This window comes from Rutilus rutilus, assembly GCF_951802725.1.
Source record: "Rutilus rutilus genome assembly, chromosome: 11".
Classification (NCBI taxonomy): Eukaryota; Metazoa; Chordata; class Actinopteri; order Cypriniformes; family Leuciscidae; genus Rutilus; species Rutilus rutilus.
Genome location: NC_140216.1, coordinates 29,521,535 through 29,542,222, shown reverse-complemented (window position 1 = coordinate 29,542,222; position 20,688 = coordinate 29,521,535). Strand labels below are relative to the sequence as shown.

The 20,688-nt window shown below is 36.7% G+C and overlaps 2 protein-coding genes across 2 annotated transcripts; both read right to left on the bottom strand.

Annotated features, from left to right (window-relative positions):
- Positions 1-3,539: 3,539 nt before the first annotated feature.
- Positions 3,540-14,659, bottom strand: LOC311299313 (interferon-inducible GTPase 5-like). The gene is made up of 4 exons (XM_084422825.1): positions 14,510-14,659; positions 14,192-14,274; positions 6,078-6,645; positions 3,540-5,848 (listed from the first exon to the last, which is right to left on the bottom strand). The coding sequence occupies exons 3-4, from the start codon at positions 6,643-6,645 to the stop codon at positions 5,220-5,222; spliced, it is 1,197 nt and encodes a 398-aa protein (XP_084278951.1). The 5' UTR covers positions 14,192-14,274; positions 14,510-14,659; the 3' UTR covers positions 3,540-5,219.
- Positions 14,660-16,458: 1,799 nt separating this feature from the next.
- LOC311299314 (interferon-inducible GTPase 5-like) lies at positions 16,459-19,854 on the bottom strand. The gene is made up of 3 exons (XM_084422826.1): positions 19,444-19,854; positions 18,332-19,036; positions 16,459-18,109 (listed from the first exon to the last, which is right to left on the bottom strand). The coding sequence occupies exons 2-3, from the start codon at positions 18,897-18,899 to the stop codon at positions 17,481-17,483; spliced, it is 1,197 nt and encodes a 398-aa protein (XP_084278952.1). The 5' UTR covers positions 18,900-19,036; positions 19,444-19,854; the 3' UTR covers positions 16,459-17,480.
- Positions 19,855-20,688: the final 834 nt, after the last annotated feature.

Sequence of the window (20,688 nt, the reverse complement as noted above, 5' to 3'; positions counted from 1 at the left end):
CGCTTTAGCTCGGTTGCTTTTCCATTGCAGTTAGTACCGCTTCAAAATGGGTGGGACTGATCGTTATAGTTGCCGCCTCTACTGCCATGACATCATCGTAAACGCGCCACATTTCAAACGCACAACACAGGGGATGGTGCTCTTGATTCTCGGCATGTGGATGTTTTTAAATTAAACGTTCTTATAATGGTTTCCTATATGGAAGGAAAATTCTTAACGTGTAATTAAACGTTGCGTTCATATTCTGGGCTCATCTGATTTTTTGTACATAGCATAGCCTACTTTATGATTTTAGTATCATAATGATTAATAAATGCACGCACAATTATCCGTGAACTTGATTTGAACAAATGCCTTTCAACTTGTGTGTGCAAAATTCAGAATTAAATGAATGTGCAGCAATCTTTACAAATAGAAAGTCTAGGCCTAATGTGTAACTGCCATTAAAAAAGCGCATTTAGTTAATGTTATGTTATTTTTTTTTTTCATCTGCCTATGTTGATGAAAAGTGAACAGCACGAGTAGAGAGACATGGAGCGAGTCAGACATAATTTTGACCACTTCATTAAGTTTTGTTTTGTAGAAAGCATTTCTTTAAAGTGAATTTCGTTTTGTATAAATTGTATCTTAATTTTAATAATTTTTTCATCAAACAATTGCCTGGATTGAATAAGATGCAAAATAGACAATTTAATCATTGAGGCGCCCGAGCGGTCACTTGCATTGTACGTTAACTGGAGCGCATCTCATCCTCAAATACACAAAGCTTGAAATGTCTTTAAACGAAATAATTCAAAACAAAAAGAAATAGGCTACTCTCTTATGTAATCCATTAGGCCTATGTGCATTTCTCTCTATAGGCGCGTTTACTACGAATATGGCGATCGTCAACTTCGTCTTTGCCATGCAGAGACAGACACTGACAGAAAACACTATTTTATAAATAAAAATCAGTGCACGCGTTTTAATAAAATTAAAACTTTAATTGTGATCATTAAAATAATTGAATATTAAATATTTTGTGGCCAAGGTTTATGGCCTCATTTATTAATAGTATATATATATAGGCTATATATAGGCCTAATTTTATTAAATTGAACAAGCGCAAAATTCAGCATTCAATCAAATATTCAAAAAGACTTAATAATAATAATGTTATTTCAACATAATATCTCGTTATTTCGACATAATGTGCGTGCAACAAGCAAGATGTGCGTTTGTAAATCCAGGGACGCGTGCAGTGATTTTTATTTATAAAATAGTGTTTTCTGTCTGTGCATGGCAAAGATGAAGTTGACGATCGCCATATTCGTAGTAAACGCGCCTATAGAGAGAAATAACATTATTATTATTAAGTCTTTTTGAATATTTGATTGAATGCTGAATTTTGCGCTTGTTCAATTTAATAAAATTAAAACTTTAATTGTGATCATTAAAATAATTGAATATTAAATATTTTGTGGCCAAGTTTTGCTCATTTATTAATAATATATATATATATATACACACACACACACACACACACACACACACATATGTGTGTGTGTGCCCTCAGCACATGCGTTAAAAATGATCCGGCGCCGCCCCTGACTGCAAGAAACAGTTTACAAGAAACTTTTTAACTGCAAGACACTACAGCGTTGGCTGTTGTCTACTGGCTATTTAAATCTAGCGGGTTTGTCTCGTGCATGGTCTCGTGTCGCAAATACAATGACACTGGTAGTGACGATTCTGTCTGACCAATCAGTGATCTTCAGTGTTTTCACGTCACATTTTAGTACCGGTACGGTACGCTTGGAACCTCAACAGAGGTGGTACCATTTAAAGCGAGCCGAAGCGAGCCGTACCGTACCGTACCATGCAGTGGAAATGCGCCATAAGCGTGCCGTACCGAACCGAGCCGTACCGTACCATGCAGTGGAAAAGCGCCAAAGCGTGCCGTACCGAACCGAGCCGTACCGTACCATGCAGTGGAAAAGCGCCATAAGAAACTTTGTTTGTTTGAGATCTGTTTAACTCCCAGAAGAAGGCATGTAGCCGAAACGCGTTGGAGTTTTTTAGAAGGTTAATGTGACCAAGCCATAATAATAAAGGCTTTTTAACTTTTGCAATTGAGAGTGCCTTGGAGTTCCTTTTTCCTTTTTGATATTTGGCATTTAGTTTCCCATCCAAAGAGCACCTCGTTTTTAACCAAACTTTGGAGTCCAGGAAGCGCTCCTCTACCATACCTTTTTTCATAAAAGAGTCAAGACTGACAGTTTTTGAAATTGTCAGTGCATGTGTGTGTGCAAGCTGTTGAAGCTCCGCCCCCTGTGCCGGGAGCAGCAGCTCATTTGCATTTAAAGGGACAGACACAAAAACAGTGCGTTTTTGCTCACCCTCAAAAAGTGACAATTTTAACAAGCTATATAAAAATATCTGTGGGGTATTTTGAGCTAAAACTTCACATACACACTCTGGGGACATCAGAGACTTATTTTACAACTTGTTAAAAGGGCATTATACCACCCCTTTAACCTTATTTTTTAACTTTCCTGTTTTGGACACTGGGTGGATATCTGCATTCACTGAGGCTTAAAACATGGTATGTTTATTCTAAGCTGCATTGATCTTCTTTTGTTTCCTGAAGAGAAACAATGAATGAATTGTGATGAAAGTACTTGCAAATATAAGTTCATGTGCCATATAACACACAAGAACAATCAGAAAAAAAATCTCTTTAATCCTTGATAAATAATTACAAATAAATAAACATTTAGTTTAAAATAAAATAACTTTATTTAAAGTTATTATTTGGCTGATTGGAGTATGACAGATTATTCAAACCTGTTCTGTAGCATTTATGAAAAGCAGTACAATGAGAATAAAGAGTGTCAGGACTTTTGTCAAAGGCAGGCACTGCCACAAAAGAACCCGAGAGCGATTGCACACACACAGGTTTGAAGATAATCTCAAAAGGCTAAATGTTTTCACCGTAGTTATGAGTCTAAGAGACTTTAAGAATGCTTGACATTTACATCCAAATACACACATGCAAACCTTTTTTTTGGACTCATCAGCAACAAACAAAATAATGAAAAAGGCTAAATAAAATAATGTGATTACTGAGCAATGTAAGGGAAACCCAGATGTTTCAGCTGAAACTCCCATTTGAACTGCGAGGAAGATCATATGGATCTTTTATTTTGTGATCATCAAGATACTGTATATGAAACCTTACTTTTTGCATTAATTTTAAAATGATTTATTTTGCCCTGTCCACTTTAACAAACGGCAATATCAGTTGATTTATGGCAGTTGTTACTGTGGCAACAGTTTAAATAGCTGATATTAAATCTTAACAACTTTTGAAACTTCAGCTTTATCTGGCCCATTGTACTTTTACCCTGTTTCAAAATATTGGGATGTAATTGCGCTTCTTAAGTTATTACATTTAAGTTTGAACCCAGATGCTATTTATTATGACCGCCGCTAGCATAGCTAGCGAAAGCGGTCATATAGGGATTGTCAAAGTTTTTTTTTTTTTTTTTTTTTTTTTTCGTCATCTACTAAATTTTTCGCGTCAACGATACCAGGGACACCGAAACACCGGGGAACATGAAATTTGGTGGGCATGTAGCCCCACTAGACTTTTACGGAAAAATTTCGTTTGGTCCCCGGGGGCCACTCCCCCCCCACGCTGGGCCCCCCCAAACCGTGGCACCGAGGATGAAGACATTTTTATGGTATGTTGGTCTTAAGGGCCCACATCAACCTAGCCCATAATCACTCATTAGTGATTTGCTGGTTTAGGATGATACTGTCACACACACACATGCAGGAATACAAACAAACGCAAGCATGCACACACACTGACATCCACACGCACAGACACACACACACAAACACACGCGCACACACATGTACGCACGCATACATACACGCACAGACACACACACACACACAGACACACACATACACACACACACAGACAGACATGCACATACTACTACTTTTTTTAGGTATCAGCCATATACCCGATTTACCAATACCCAATGTGTTATGCTTGGGCAGTATACTAATGAGGTGGGTGGGACATGTTTCATGCCATGTTAGATCACATCCTGAGAGTCTACGCTTTCAGAAAATATATAGTTTATATAGTTGAATCAGTTTTCTCTTCATGGTACAGACCAAAATGTATTATGTGTACACTTTCTTCAAATCCATAAAATCCCATTAATTTCAATGGGACATTTACTTAAGTGTTCTACTAGGTACAGTGGGAATGAGTTTAATTTTGTTTTTGTTTAGTTTAAAAAGCTGTTTGTTGTTACCAATGTAGCATGAAAAAGACTTGCTTGAACACAATAAGTGTGTTTTTGAAACTCATTTTTATAATACATTATGTAGGGAAAACCACTGTTATGAATGTGACATTTTCACATTACGGATGTTAAGTGTCTAAACTAATGACTTTTGATATAAAACTTAAATAGTAATAGCAAATAATTACAAAACTCTAAATTATCCATGATCCACAGGAATACTCCAGACAGTCTTTTAAAATATACAACTTATATACATAAACACGCAATACAGCCAAATTGCTCCACGTCATTTATTTTTGTGGAAAGCCAGTGCAGGCCTGAGCGGCGGTCATATTTTGTACCGCCATGCGGTACATCTAGTTCAACACATTATGTTTGGGTAACAACCCACAGAGAACAACAGAGAAACTGGATGACTGAATCTGGATGATTGATGTTTGTATCTTTCACCAGGTTTGGAGGAGTCCGTTGATGAGCCAACACACAAACGGCAACTTATCACAAAGTGATAAATGTTTTTAATGTAATGTAGTCATGAGTAGCAGTGGCAGCTGAGGCTTTGATGCTGTTATTAGGGAAAGTAAATTGGAAAGAAGAGAGGGCCAAAAGCAATCTATCAAGTAGGAAAGACACAAAATTATGTAAAGAAATGCACATTTTGAGCAAATATATATTTGCAAACAAAAGTCATTTCTCCAAAGGTAAAAATCTTATACATTTAATCACGTATGTATTTTAAATCAAATGTAAGTTGCTTTGGATAAAAGTAACAGATAATTAAGTACATGTAAACGTGAAATCTATATCATAAATATCTATTAGATATTTTGCGTTAAATGTCATAAATGTTTTTGTCTATAAGTACCCCAATAGCAATTAGTTCTAAACGCTGTTGAACATTCTTGTCTTTTAGACTTCAGTCTCCAGTGAAGCCATCAGCACGTTCCTGGCATCATCAGCGATGTCATTCAGAGCTCTCTTCAGCATTCTTGAGACAGTCAGATAAGACAGTCCTCCTGCCACCAAACTGCCAATAATAGGAATAAAGCTCACAAGTAACTCAACAGTATCTTCTGATATAAGAATATACGCAGCACCCAGCAAGGCTAATATTGAATTTGTGTTTATCCCTTGATGCAGAGGAGACTTCATCAGACTCTTCAATTCCTCTACGGTTTTCCCAGATCTTTCACAAAGCTTCTGAAGGGATGGATCATCCAGACCAAACACACTGTAGTACTTTTTCAGCTCATCTGCTATGATGGCTATATCTGCAGTGATCGAAAGACCAGGAAGAGGAATAACAGCAATACAAGCAGACAGGAAAGCAACTTTTCCAATGTTTTCCTCCAGAGCTTTCTTCTTTTTCTCATTAATCTCCAGTGTAATATTCGGTAAAGCCAACATCAGCACACGTCTCTTATGCTGTGGAAGCTCTTTCTCCATCCTCTCCTGCAGCTGATTTAAATCATACTTGCTGAGCTCCCAACCAGAGATCAGGAACACGACAGGATCCTCTATACCGATCTTTCTCAGACCTATAGACAGAAACAGGAAAGGGCATCATGAAATATTTAAAAAATAAAGGATTATTATATATTTTATAATTATAAATTAATAAATAATATAGGCTAATAAATTATTAGCAGTGTAATTAAAATTATCATTGTTTTTAAACGAGAAAAACATATTGGTTTAATACATTATTCGTAAAGATAACATCTAAATCTCTTTGTTGCTCAAAACATGTGAACTGAATAAACTAACCATTTTCACAATCCTTTCGGATGTTATCCAGCGTCTTTTTCTGGTCAAAGTTCTTCTTCCTCTTCTCAGCAGTAATGCAAAAGTCAGTCTTGGAACGAACAAAATAAAACTTTTTCCCCATGTTCTTGATCTCTTTGGCCAGCTGAGTGTGGCATTCTCTGAACCGATCCGAAGCAATGATGATGAAAAAATCATAGCGTTCAAACTGAACCAGTTTAAGATACTCGTCGGCTTTGAAGTTTGGTGTTCCAATGCCAGGAAGATCCCACACTTTCACATTTTTGTATTTAGGGTGAAGGTAAACTTCAGGCTCCATAGTGGTTTCTACTGGGCCAGTTTCAGCAGAGCCTTCATCTTCATCCCCTAAACCCCTGAATGTATTGACAAACGTGGACTTTCCAGAACCTGACTCTCCCGTCACACCAATGTTAAGTTCTACAAGATCTTGCTGTTTGAGGTATTCTTTGATTGTGTTTATCGCTGATGGGAGATCCTGAGTAGATATGGAATCTTTAATATCCTCCAGGTCCTCCTGAGTTATTATACAATAATCTTCAAATGTAGCCATCTAAAAAAGTTCAACAGTGTAATAAAAATAAACTGCTGAAAAGATGTTGCTTAAAACAACAGTTTAAAACTTTAGAAGTCCCTTTCTATGTGTTGGCACATTTTAGCTGAAACTTAAAATCCTGAAACTTAAAGGCCCAGGTTTCCAGACAGGTCTTAGAATAAGCCAGGATTTAGTTTAAAGGATTAGTTCACTTTCAAAAATTTCTTTGCTGATAATTTACTCACCCCGATGTCATCCAAAATATCCATGCCTTTCTTTCTTCAGTCGAAAATAATTTTTTTTTTTGTATATTGTTTTTTTTGGTGATTTTCTTTTTATTGTGACAGGACAGTAGAGAGATGACAGGAAACAAGGTGGGAGAGAGACAGGGAATGGGATCGGGAAAGGTCCACAAGCCGGGACTCGAACTCAGGCCGCCCGAGCGCAAAGGCGCTACATGTCGGCACACTGACCACGAGGCCATTGGCACCGACAGTCGAAAATAAATTAATGTTTTTGAGGAAAACATTCCAGGATTTTTCTACACAGAATGCACTTCAATGGCAACCAACTATACCAATAAGGGTCTAGATAAGACCCTTATTTCTCATCTGGGATCGTGTCGAGCCTTTGAAGCTGCATTGAGACGGACATTTGAACCTCCTTTGAACATCGGTATAGTTGGTTGCCATTGAAGTCCATTTTGTGCAGAAAAATCCTGGAATGTTTTCCTCGAAAACCTTAATTTCTTTTCGACTGAAGAAAGAAAGACATGGATATCTTGTATGACATCGGGGTGAGTAAATTATTAGCAAAAATTACTAATCCTTTAATTATAACATTTAAGTAGCTTTTATAAAAATGCCTTAAAAACATTACTGGTGTGCATATTGAGACAAAACAATGGCATTGACATATTTTGCTATATGTCAGTGCAGGTTGATTTCAGTTAAAACATACATTTTAGTCTGGGACTAGGCTTAAGATGTGTCTGTGAAAATGGGGGAAATTCCCATACTGATGGGAGGTCAAATGGGTCATCAGCTAAACAGTCTTTTACAGTTTTTAAAAATTGCTTACACACAATTTCTGAAATGGCTCCATTTCTCAAAACTACACACAAAAACTCAAAACACACACACAAGATGGAAAACGTCACACATCTCTTGCAAAAGCAAACTGTCACGTTTTGGGTGTTTGTTTCTTGTTCCTGTCTTTTGTCTGTCATGTGACCCCCTGGTTTTAGTCTTGTGATCCTGCCTTCCCTTGTCTGTTGTGTCATATTGTAATTGGATTATTGTTAATGGGCCACTATTATGGATTTTTGAAAATGACCTTTCATGTAGTGTGGCTACACTACATGTGTTTCACATAGCTCTAAGTGAATGAAAACATCCTGCAAAGATTTAAATCTTTTAAGTTCACCTTTAAGTTTAAGTATATAAATTTATTGTCTTTCAAAAGTAAGAGTCGACTCTGAGTAAAAAAAAAAGATAATTTTTCAAACGAGTCATAAGCCGTTTCGTTCTGATGTCAAGATGAAACATTAGCATATTGCTAATATTAGCAATTAGCAAATTGTTCACTTATTGCACACGCAGACACCAGGGAAACCTTGAACCAACTGGCAGCTGATTCCTGTGGATGCTGGATAGCATCATGTCGAGAAGATGCTGTACTCTACAATGTGAAGGTAAACACCAGGGAAGTTTAGTTTTTTTTTTTTTTTTTTTACTGCCCAAGGACGAGCATGGTGGTTAAAATTCATCTTTACCATGATATCACAGCAGTATAGTCCTAAACTTTTGCTGTGTTCCCTTTATTGACTGTCTCCTGCTAACTGGTTAACTCACAATATTACTATCTTACTGAAATACTTCTGCTAATCAGATGTGGGCCACTATTTCCTAAAAAACTGTATCTATAGAGCTCGGGCGTAGATGTTATGGAATGGTGCATTGTGGGTAACGGCGGCCATTTTAGAGGCACCACAAAAGCCGGTTTATAATAAGATATGAGCGTAGCCGGCCGATCTCCAGAAAGAGTTATGGACCGTGACAAAAAAAAGTTGGCTATACCATATACGGACAAACTTCATAATGAATCCAAACAACGGTACTTAAAAGAAAAAAAGAGATTATAGGCGGAATCGATCCCTATGAACAAAGTATGGAGTAATAATTATGAAAGTTTACCAAGCCTCAGTTTCCCTGATATTTTCTCCTACCTGGTGGAGTGAGCGCTTACACCTCCGATCCAGGGCTGAATTAGCAATTTCCTGTGCCCTCGGCAACAACATTCAAGCCCCCCCACACACACACATTTTAATTGTTTATTAATAAACAAGTGATTTTTTTGTCACAGTCGGCTGCAAAGATGAGGTTGATGATGCTGACTCTCGATCTTCGCAGCAATGAACACGCCAGAGAAATGCACATTTCAAACGGATTACATATAAGCAGAGAGCAGATCTGTTTTCTTTCGTTTTGAATTGTTTGTTTAAAAGTAGACATTTCAATATAGATATATTTTTCAGGTCTGTGAGGCAAGACTACCTTATATGCTGAGTTTCGGTTAATTTATAAGACCTCCAGTTCACGTGCCGACACCTCTCTGCTAAGTTCTTATTTATTAAATCCAGGCAATTGGTTGATGAAACATTTATTAAAATTAAAATACAAATTAATGCAAAACGAAATTCACTTTGAAAGGCTTTGTGATCTCTGTTTGAAGTCTCTGCTCCGATCAATTTAAAAAGTTGTCACTGGAGGCTCACTTGCAGTTCACAAATGGATGAGTGCAAGATCTGCAGATCCTCAAAGTAAACGCGGAGAAAACAATTATTAACCAAGCATCAGTGGTGACACACACACTTGTCAGATTCTGTGAGCTATGAAGCTTGTCTATGCGGGTTTGTTACACTTCAGGAGTAATTTATCATACGTGCAATAATCCACTGTTTTCATCCGGTAGTATACTGACGACCAGCGGCGACCCAAGCCATCCGACGAAAATGGGGAAAACTAATATGATTTATGAGGCGTTTGCCCTGTCGATCATAAGACCGATTACAGCAGTTCACAATACAGCAATACTGAACCATTTTCCAAAAAATAATCTAAATTAATGACCAACGTTACCTACTGCCTACTATATGCTACTATACAGCAAATCTACTTCCGTACCGTGATTCCCACAATGCATTGCGACGTGACATAACGATCCCGAACTCTATTAATGCAGATCGTCTGTCATTCTCACTACTTAGAGCAGGGTTTCTCAAACTCAGTCCTGGAGGGCCACTGTCCTGCACAGTTTAGCTCCAACCCTGATCAAACACACCTAGCTGTGAGTTTCTAGTGATCCTGAAGACATTGATTAGCTTGCTCAGGTGTGTTTGATCAGGGTTGGAGCTAAACTGTGCAGGACAGTGGCCCTCCAGGACAGAGTTTGAGAAACCCTGACTTAGAGGAAAGATTAAGCATGGAGCAAGATTTGTTTTACCAACGTTTATGTTACATCAGTCATTCACATCAGTTATTCACGCTAGAGCTCGGTTAATGTATGCACTGTTATTGATACAGTTTCCACATGTTCACAGCAATAAATTAGAAAAATACTCGGCAAAAAAATAAGTAGGTTGCAACATCTCATAATGTACCTCAAACTGAGTAGTGTATCACTGAGAAACGTACTACTCGAGTCGTCCTTGCAATGGAGGTTCGGGTTGAATAACTAATTCTTCCAGTGTTTCATCATCAGACTCGCGCTCGCATTTATATGGTTAATCAACGTCATTGTTCGGTACTGTGTTTAGTTTACGCCGGTGTAGGAAGCCTCAGGACAAGCAGAGCTGACGTCCTTATGGCAATGGGCGTTTTGGTTTTCAACGCGCGCGCTGTATGCGCTAGGCCAATCACAACAGACTGAGCTGTCTGGCCATTCAGAGCAGAGTAGCTCACGGGAAGGAGGGATTTAGAGAGATTGATTTATCTCACGAGTCGTTTGAGAATCATTGAAAATGTGGTGATGTGCAAATGTATATTATGAGAAAATGAAAGTTTTTTGACCTTTGATGCATGTAAACCTGTCGTAGGAGTCTCCAAAACAACATTAGGAAACTTTAAAATAGCATAATAGGGGCACTTTAATTGTTCACATGTGTCCCTTGTCTTGTCATTAGTATTGTGTGTATTTAAAGTTCACCCAAAAATGAAAATTCTGTCAGTAATTACTCACCCTCATGTTGTTCCAACCCCGTAAGACCTTCGTTCATCTTCGGAACACAAATTAAGATATTTTTTATTAAATCTGAGAGCTGGATCACTTCTCCATAGGCTTCTAAGGCATTATAACTTGCTGGCCCAGAAAATGTATTAAAGACATTGTTAATATAGTCCAAGTGACTACAGTGGCTCAATCTTATAAGTTTATAAAGCGACGAGAATACTTGCGCGCAAAAAAACACAAAAATAACGACTTTATTCCACTATTCATTTCCTTCTCTCCGGGCCTCGAGTTTTTTCACGTAGTATAACTGCGCAGCGCGTCTGTGTTGTACGTCACACGTAGGCTCGCTATTGGCCGACGCTGGTCATGTGTGTGATGCGTGTGACGTACAACACAGATGCGCTGTGCAGTTATACTATGTGAAAAAACTCGAGGCCCAGAGAGAAGGAAATGAATCGTGGAATAAAGTCGTTATTTTTTTATTTACTTTTTGCACAAAAAGTATTCTCGTCGCTTTATAAACTTAAGATTGAGCCACTGTAGTCAATTGGACTATATTAACGATGTCTTTAATACATTTTCTGGGCCAGCAAGTTATAATGCCTTAGAAGCCTATGGAGGAGTGATCCAGCTCTCAGATTTAATCAAAAATATCTTAATTTGTGTTCCGAAGATGAACAAAGGTCTTACGGGGTTGGAACAACATGAGGGTGAGTAATTACTGACAGAATTTTCATTTTTGGGTGAACTAACCCTTTAAGCCCTCTTGTTTTCCCTGTGTCTTTGAGTATTGATTGTTCCATGCTCAGGCTCCTGCAGTCTTGTTTTCCAGTCTATGTTCATGTTCCTGCTTTAGTTTTGAGTTTTCATGCCTTGCCTTGCCATGTTTTTGTTTTATGTTTGATTGTGTTCTTTTTGTAAATTGCGTTTGGGTTCTTGCCTCACTTGCCTCCATTGGACTTCAATCATTACACAAACACTTCATTCAAAACTATTTTAACTCTTCTAAAAAAAAAAAATCATATTTATAGCCACATATCCACCAAACCACACACAGATGCGAAAAATGTAAAACAAATATATTGTATCTTTTACAGTTTTTCTGAATTGCTAAACAATAAACCCCATTCTCTGAATAGCCTAAACCAATATGTCAAATAAATCACTCTTTCTGTAAAACATTAAACAAGTTCAGGTAGTTAAAACACTGTTTGCAAATCTCATGCACTCTTTTTGTAAATCTCTGAACACATTTTCACTCACTAAAACACATTTTTGCACTGTGATGCACTCATGTTTCAAAACGCTAAACACAGGCAGGCAAAAGTTAAACACAACTGCAACACAGTTATCATCATTTACAATGACTCTAAAAAAATTGTTCACACTTATTTCTAATGATGTGACCAAACCAACTGTACATAATACAAGTACAAAAATTTTGCACTGAATGTTGATGCCAACAATGGATGGAAACAATATAAGAGGGAGAGGAGGAAGAGTATGAGTATAAGAGGAGGTGAACAAGGAGGAAGAGGATGAGGACGAGAAAGAGCAAGGTGTGGAGAATGTTGTCAAGGCTGGATCTGGCTTTAGGGTTTTTCCCTTTGCCTGCAGAGATGACATTGTCTGTGATGTGGAGAAAGTCCTCAGGCCGGACCAACATGAAGACATGACGCAGAAGCAGAATAAAATCTATCTCACTGACCGTGATTTAACAGTTGCACAACTCTTCTTAGTGTACTGTAACATGCTTTTAACATGAGTTTTTTACTGTAACCTTTTTGGCTTTTGCAGTTGGGTCACTTTATTTTCACAGTATGCAAGTGCTAAATATACAGACATTCGATAGGCCTACTATTCAATATTCAGTACAATACTATACTTGCAGTTCATACAGTATACAATTTATTCACTTTACTACTGTAAGTTGTCATTACTATACTTTTTTATGTAATTGCAAAAAATTGTTTACTTTGTTACAATATACTTTTTTTTATAACTACATGCTTTGGATTCTGTGTTCTCCATTTTTGATGTAGTGTCTAATGAATGATCTGTAGTGTTTATAATATTGATGTGTATGATCTTAAAGCATTGTTTGATTTTGCCAGAAGAGTCAGAGGTTCTGTGATTGTGGTTTGAAAATTTGGTTTTGTGTGTGATGGTTTCAAGGAATGTGTTTTAGCAATTCAGAAAAACTGCAACATACTAAAAGTTCATGAAAACGAATCTAAAGAAGAACACAACTGAATGTGTAACAGAGAGCTGCTTTACAGCAGATTTTGAATTTGTTACTATTGTGAAGCTGCTGCGAAACAATCTGTATTGTGTAAAGTGCTACAGAAATAAAGGTGACTTGACTTGTATACATATATATATTTACAAAATAAACAGAAATGCAATGATCAAAAATATATTTGTTTCTCAAAACAGTGAGAGTGATTTCTAAGTGATTAATTTATTCCACGTAACCATCACTCATATACCTAATCTTCAGACCAAGTCTACAAAAATACAAGAACATCGTGTGCTTTAAACTCAGTTTGATATTGTAAAACAAACTTTTTGCAAAACTCTAAAAACACAGTTCTCTAGACTCTTGACTCAAAACTAACAGCTCTGTTTCATGTGGGAAACACTGCCATTTAAATGTCACACTCATTTACTGATGACACCCAATGATCATGTGAAAACACTAGAAATCAAACAAAGTGTTATATATATATATATGTGTGTGTGTGTGTGTGTGTGTGTGTAAATATATACTGAATATGCATACAAGTTGTCACCTTTATTTCTGTAGCACTTTACACAATACAGATTGTTTCAAGCAGCTTCACAATAGTAAAAAAATTCAGATTCTGCTGTAAAGCAGCTCTAAAGCCAGTGTCATTATTCAGCTCAAATCAGTTCAGTGTTGATTCAGTTCAGTTCAGTAACTGTAAAGTTCATCAATTGTGCATACTGTATATACAGTGTATTTGTGCACATACATGTACATATCACAAACTCCTGTACACTCCACTGCACACTGAACAAGCAAAACATTTTACATTTTTCACATCCGTATGTAGTTTGGCATGTTTATGTGGCTATTCATTGATGTTTGTGCGTAGAGCTACTTCACAAAATAGCATTTTTAGAAGAGTTAAAATAGTTTTGGATGAAGTGTTTGCTTTTGCAAGAGATGTGTGATGTTTTGCATCTTGTGTGCATGTTGTGGTTTTGTGTGTAGAGTTTCGAGAAATTGAGCCATAGTTCAAAAACTGTACGGTTTGAAAACTGAACTGTAAAGCGTTACACAGACCCCCTTTTATCTTTTCAATCTCACCTTTATGTTTCAGAGCACGAGACACAGGAAGAACTTAGACTAGAATAGAGGAGCTGTTGTTTCCTTCACCAACGTGAAATTCACTGTTGTAAAGAAAAAAATCAAGGACTGCAAATGAATACATGAATTACTCTTATAATGTAAAGCCGAATTAATTCAACAGGCATTTTCATTGTAACATTTGATTGCTAAAAAAGCTTCTAAAAGGGATTTTATATTATAAGCATTGAAGGATAGGAAATTCGGAATATTTGATTTTACAACAAGAAATGCATTACTGTCAAAAGTTTTTAAAAGTTCTATAAACATCTTTCTTACCAAAATCTTCTAAACAATCCACACAGCAAGAAGACACCGACAGCAGATCTGAAATGAAGCCTGTTGTTGCGCAGACCTATTAACTTTTATACTGGTTATAAAACAAAAGCATGAGATCCGCCCAAAAAAAAATACTTTCACTTTCACTACCACGTCACCATAGGAACTAGAGTCAGAGGGACATAAATATTTACATGGAGTTCATGTGTTGAAATATGCATAGACCCATTTAACTGCAGTTTGGTTTCTGATTGCAGTGGCATGATAATTCATGTAGATTTACAGTATATCTGTTGTTTAACAATGGCTCAATGTCTACAAATGAAAGACCAGGAATAGAAACTAGCGCCACACACACACACACACACACACACACACACACACACACACACACACACACACACACAAAAACAGACAGAAAGGCTACTCTTACAACATAAGAGTTGAATATATGGCACAAAAAGTCACACAGAACAGCGAAATGTGATAATTTAAAAATCAAGTATCTGTCAGTTCCATTAAATAAATATGATGGCATTATATAATTAATCTTATTGATTATAAATACAACACAATTGTTAATGAACAATAAATGATTAAACATTTAATTTAAAATAAAATAACATCATTAAAGACAATACATTTTCCAATATATTTTAATCAGAATTAATGCACCACTTCAAGGACAAGGAAATGGTTTAAGAAAGTGGATGAAATGAATGAAACTAAAAATAAATATTGTAATCATTTTTATATAATTTAACCTTATTTTTTTACTTTCCTATTGTGGACACACTGGGTGGACATCTGCATTCACTGAGGCTTAAAATCGCATGGTATGTTTATTCAGAGCTGCATTGATCTTCTTTTGTTTCCTGAAGGGAAACAATTAATGAATTGTAATGAAAGTACTTACAAATACGCAAAATCATGTGGCATGAACAATAAGAAAAACTCCTTAATCCTTGATAAATAAATACAAATAAATAAACTTTTATTTAAAGTTATTATTTGGCTGATTGGAGTATGACAGAGTATTCAAACCTGTTCTGTAGCATTTATGAAAAGCAGTACAATGAGAATAAAGAGTGTCAGGACTTTTGTCAAACTCAGGCACTGCCTCAAAAGAACGATTGATTGCACACACACAGGTTTGAAGATAATCTCAAAAGGCTAAATGATTTCACGGTGGTAATGAGAGTAAGATCATCTGAAAAATATTGCAAGAATTAGATGCTATTGTTTCCAGACAAGACTTAGAGAAACTTGTTCATGCTTTCATCACCAGCAGGGTGGATTATTGTAATGGACTCCTCACTGGCCTTCCCAAAAAGACCATAAGACAGTTGCAGCTCATACAGAACGCTGCCGCCAGGATTCTGAGCAGAACCAGAAAATATGAACATATCACACCAGTCCTCAGGTCTTTACACTGGCTCCCAGTTAAATTTAGGATTGATTTTAAAGTATTATTACTGGTATATAAATCATTCAATGGCCTAGGACCTCAATATATTGCAGATATGCTCACTGAATATAAACCCAACAGATCACTCAGATCATTAGGATCATATCAGCTAGAAATACCAAGGGTTCACTCTAAGCATGGCGAATCTGCTTTTAGCTATTATGCCAGCCACAGCTGGAACCAGCTTCCAGAACAGATCAGATGTGCTCCTACAGTAGTCACTTTCAAATCCAGACTCAAAACACATCTGTTTAGCTATGCATTTACTGAATGAGCACTGTGCCAATGTTCGTCCGACTGTTTGTACTGTACTGTATTTTATTTTTCTAAACTGTTTTAATTATTCTTATTTCTTTTATTATTTTAATTTCTTCTATGTAAAGCACTTTGAATTGCCATTGTGTATGAAATGTGCTATATAAATAAACTTGCCTTGCCTTGCCTAAGAGACGTTAAGAACGTTTGACATTTGCATCCAAATACACACATGTAAATCTTTATTTTGGACTATTTTGGATCAGCAACAAACAAAATAATGATAAAATCGAAATAAAATATTGTGATTACTGAGCAATGTAAGGAAACCCCAGACGTTTCAGCTGAAACTCCCATTTGAACTGCGAGGAAGATCATATGGATCTTTTATTTTGTGATCATCAAGATATACTGTGAGTAAAACCTTACTTTTTGCATTAATTTTAAGTTTTTTAAACAGATTTGCTCTGCCCACTTGAACAAACTGCAATATCAGTTGGTTTATGGCAGTTGTTACTGTGGCAACTGTTGTTACTGATTGTTGAAACAGCTGATATTAAATCTTACCAACCTTTGATACTTCAGCTTTATCTGGCCCATTGTACTTTTACCCTATTTCAAAATATTGGGATGTAATTGCACTTCTTAAGTTATTACATTTAAGTTTGAACCCAGATGCTATTTATTCAACACATTATGTTTGGGTAACAACCCACAGAGAACAACAGAGAAACTGGATGACTGAATCTGGATGATTGATCTTTGTATCTTTCACCAGGTTTGGAGGAATCCGTTGATGAGCCAACACACAAACAGCAGTTTATCACAAAGTGATAAATGTTTTGAATGTAATGTAGTCATGAGTAGCAGTGGCAGCTGAGGCTTTGATGCTGTTATTAGGGAAAGTAAATTGGAAAGAAGAGAGGGCTGAAAGCAATCTATCAAGTAGGAAAGACACAAAATGATGTTGATGTAAATAAATGCAAACTTTGAGCAAATATATATTTGCAAACAAAAGTCATTTCTCCAAAGGTAAAAATCGCATACATTTAATCACGTCTGTATTTTCAATAAAATGTAAGTTGCTTTGGATAAAAGTAACAGATAATTAAATGCATGTAATGTGAATACAACATGAAATCTATCTCATACGTCTATTAGATATTTTGCGTTAAATGTCATAAATGTTTTTGTCTATAAATACCCCAATAGAAATTAGTTCTAAACACTGTTGAATATTCTAGTCTTTTACACTTCAGTCTCCAGTGAAGCCATCAGCACGTTCCTGGCATCATCAGCGATGTCATTCAGAGCTCTCTTCAGCATTCTTGAGACAGTCAGATAAGACAGTCCTCCTGCCACCAAACTGCCAATAATAGGAATAAAGCTCACAAGTAACTCAACAGTATCTTCTGATATAAGAAAAGACACAGCACCCAGCAAGGCTAATATTGAATTTGTGTTTATCCCTTGATGCAGAGGAGACTTCATCAGACTCTTCAATTCCTCTACGGTTTTCCCAGATCTTTCACAAAGCTTCTGAAGGGATGGATCATCCAGACCAAACACACTGTAGTACTTTTTCAGCTCATCTGCTATGATGGCTATATCTGCAGTGATCGAAAGACCAGGAAGAGGAATAACAGCAATACAAGCAGACAGGAAAGCAACTTTTCCAATGTTTTCCTCCAGAGCTTTCTTCTTTTTCTCATTAATCTCCAGTGTAATATTCGGTAAAGCCAACATCAGCACACGTCTCTTATGCTGTGGAAGCTCTTTCTCCATCCTCTCCTGCAGCTGATTTAAATCATACTTGCTGAGCTCCCAACCAGAGATCAGGAACACGACAGGATCCTCTATACCGATCTTTCTCAGACCTAGATAGAAACAGGAAAGGGCATCATGAAATATTTTAAAAAATAAATTATGTATTTTATAATCATAAATTAAGAAATAATATAGGCTAATAAATTATTAGCAGTGTAATTAAAATTATCATTGTTTTTACATGAGAAAAACATATTGGTTTAATACATTAATCGTAAAGATAACATCTAAATCTCTTTGTTGCTCAAAACATGTGAACTGAATAAACTAACCATTTTCACAATCCTTTCGGATGTTATCCAGCGTCTTTTTCTGGTCAAAGTTCTTCTTTCTCTTCTCAGCAGTAATGCAAAAGTCAATCTTGGAACGAACAAAATAAAACTTTTTCCCCATTCTTATGATCTCTTTGGCCAGCTGAGTGTGGCATTCTCTGAACCGATCCGAAGCAATGATGATGAAAAAATCATAGCGTTCAAACTGAACCAGTTTAAGATACTCGTCGGCTTTGAAGTTTGGTGTTCCAATGCCAGGAAGATCCCACACTTTCACATTTTTGTATTTAGGGTGAAGGTAAACTTCAGGCCCCATAGTGGTTTCTACTGGGCCAGTTTCAGCAGAGCCTTCATCTTCATCCCCTAAACCCCTGAATGCATTGACAAACGTGGACTTTCCAGAACCTGACTCTCCCGTCACACCAATGTTAAGTTCTATGAGATCTTGCTGTTTAAGGTATTCTTTGATTGTGTTTATCGCTGATGGGAGATCCTGAGTAGATATGGAATCTTTAATATCCTCCAGGTCCTCCTGAGTTATTATACAGTAATCTTCAAACATAGCCATCCTAAAAAAGATCTGTCAACAGTGTTATAAAAAATCCTTTAGGAAATATGCAAACAACAGCTTATGCCATGATATTTAAATGTCTGAAGTCCCTTTCCATGCTGGAACTCAACAGTCCTTGCTTATCATAGTTTGTCCTATAAAGAAAATCAAGACATGTATCAGTTTCTCAATCTCATATTATGTTTCAAAGCACAAAAGATGCAAGAAGTGCTGTTGTTTCCTTCACAAATGTGAAATTCACTGTTGTAAGAATTCATTACTAATAATGCAAGGCCTACCTGATTCATCTGCCATTTTAAATGTTGTATTTGATTGCTAAAATAAATTTCTAACACGTGTATTCCACATGACAGTATTGCTAGACACACACTTGATAAATGTTTGTATTTTGCTGCCTCACACTAGTCATGTATGATGATAGCTCAGATAGACCAGAATTTTTTACTTTCAGTTTACAACATGAACGTGATTGCTGTCAAGACATCTGGATGAGCAGTGAAACAGTAATAATTCATTACAATGGCGACCGTAGAGACCTTACCAAAATGTTCGGTGTAATTCACACTGCAACAACTTGAACACTTTGTTTGAACTTGAACTTTTCCACTGCAATACTTTCACTTTCACTACAGCTGAAAAAGGCAGAGACTTGTCAGATATAAATAGTCTATATATGGCCAAAATAGATTCTATTGGTTAATATCTGCGCATAAACACCACGAAAGACGCAACGCGACACAATATGTCACAAATCACAGCCAATCAGAAGTGTGTGCAGTTCTCACTCGCAACACGTTGCACAGATGAAAGTGCGTAAAACTATAAACACAACTTGCACATTCACGATTTTCGCGATGCTTTTCCATATTACGGTAGGCTATTACTTGTGGAACTTCAGGGATTTGTCATATAATATCAATGTTTCTCAACTTACAGTTTCATCAATGCCTCTAGACGTCTTGAATATTCCAAAACGTTCCACCAGAGGTCTCTGTCGCATTAGAGTTTTACATGATAAACGGTCTCGAACACTTCAGATGTAGCTACTTTTTTCCCCCCAGAGATGTCTGAGGTTGTGCGCGCGCATCATAGGCTCAGGTGGTATTCTATGCATTTACAGCAAAGATGACACAATGACCTTTACTGAAAAGCTTTTGTTAAATGGAAAGTCTGTTAATAAATTAGTGTGAGGGAGGAGAAATGGGGTCATAGCCTGTGACTACCTTGTTGAAAGATAATTGTGGAACAGATGTGACCGTTTTATTGCAAGATAAAAATCATTGTGAGATCTGGATCTATTCGCACAACATATAGGCCTATTTGCTGCTTGCTTTTCTATGCAATGCCCTCAGAAGATAACGCAGAAGCTTAAGAAACCAGGTTACATGAAAGGGCTTGACCAGGCACTACAATATGGTAAACTTGTATAAAAATGACTGTTTGCAAGTTAACATAAACCCCCCAAAAGTATGCTGCTGTTAACATAACAATGTAACACTGTGACAGCCAGTTCATTTTGCTTATAACATCTACATAGTTTCCTGAAAAATAGTTCAGATATATATGTTTGATTCATGAATACAAACAAACACATCTTTATTTCTGTCTTTTTACCTCTCAGGGAGATGTTTTCCTTATTGGTTACTGTATTACAACCATCTTTCCTTGCTGTTGATGGTGTGATGCTCTTCAGATCATGAGAACAACAAGAAGAGAAACGAGGAAATTATAATCAGTGTAGCTTCGTCAGCAATGTCCTTATCTGGCGTTTCTGTTTACTGAACCT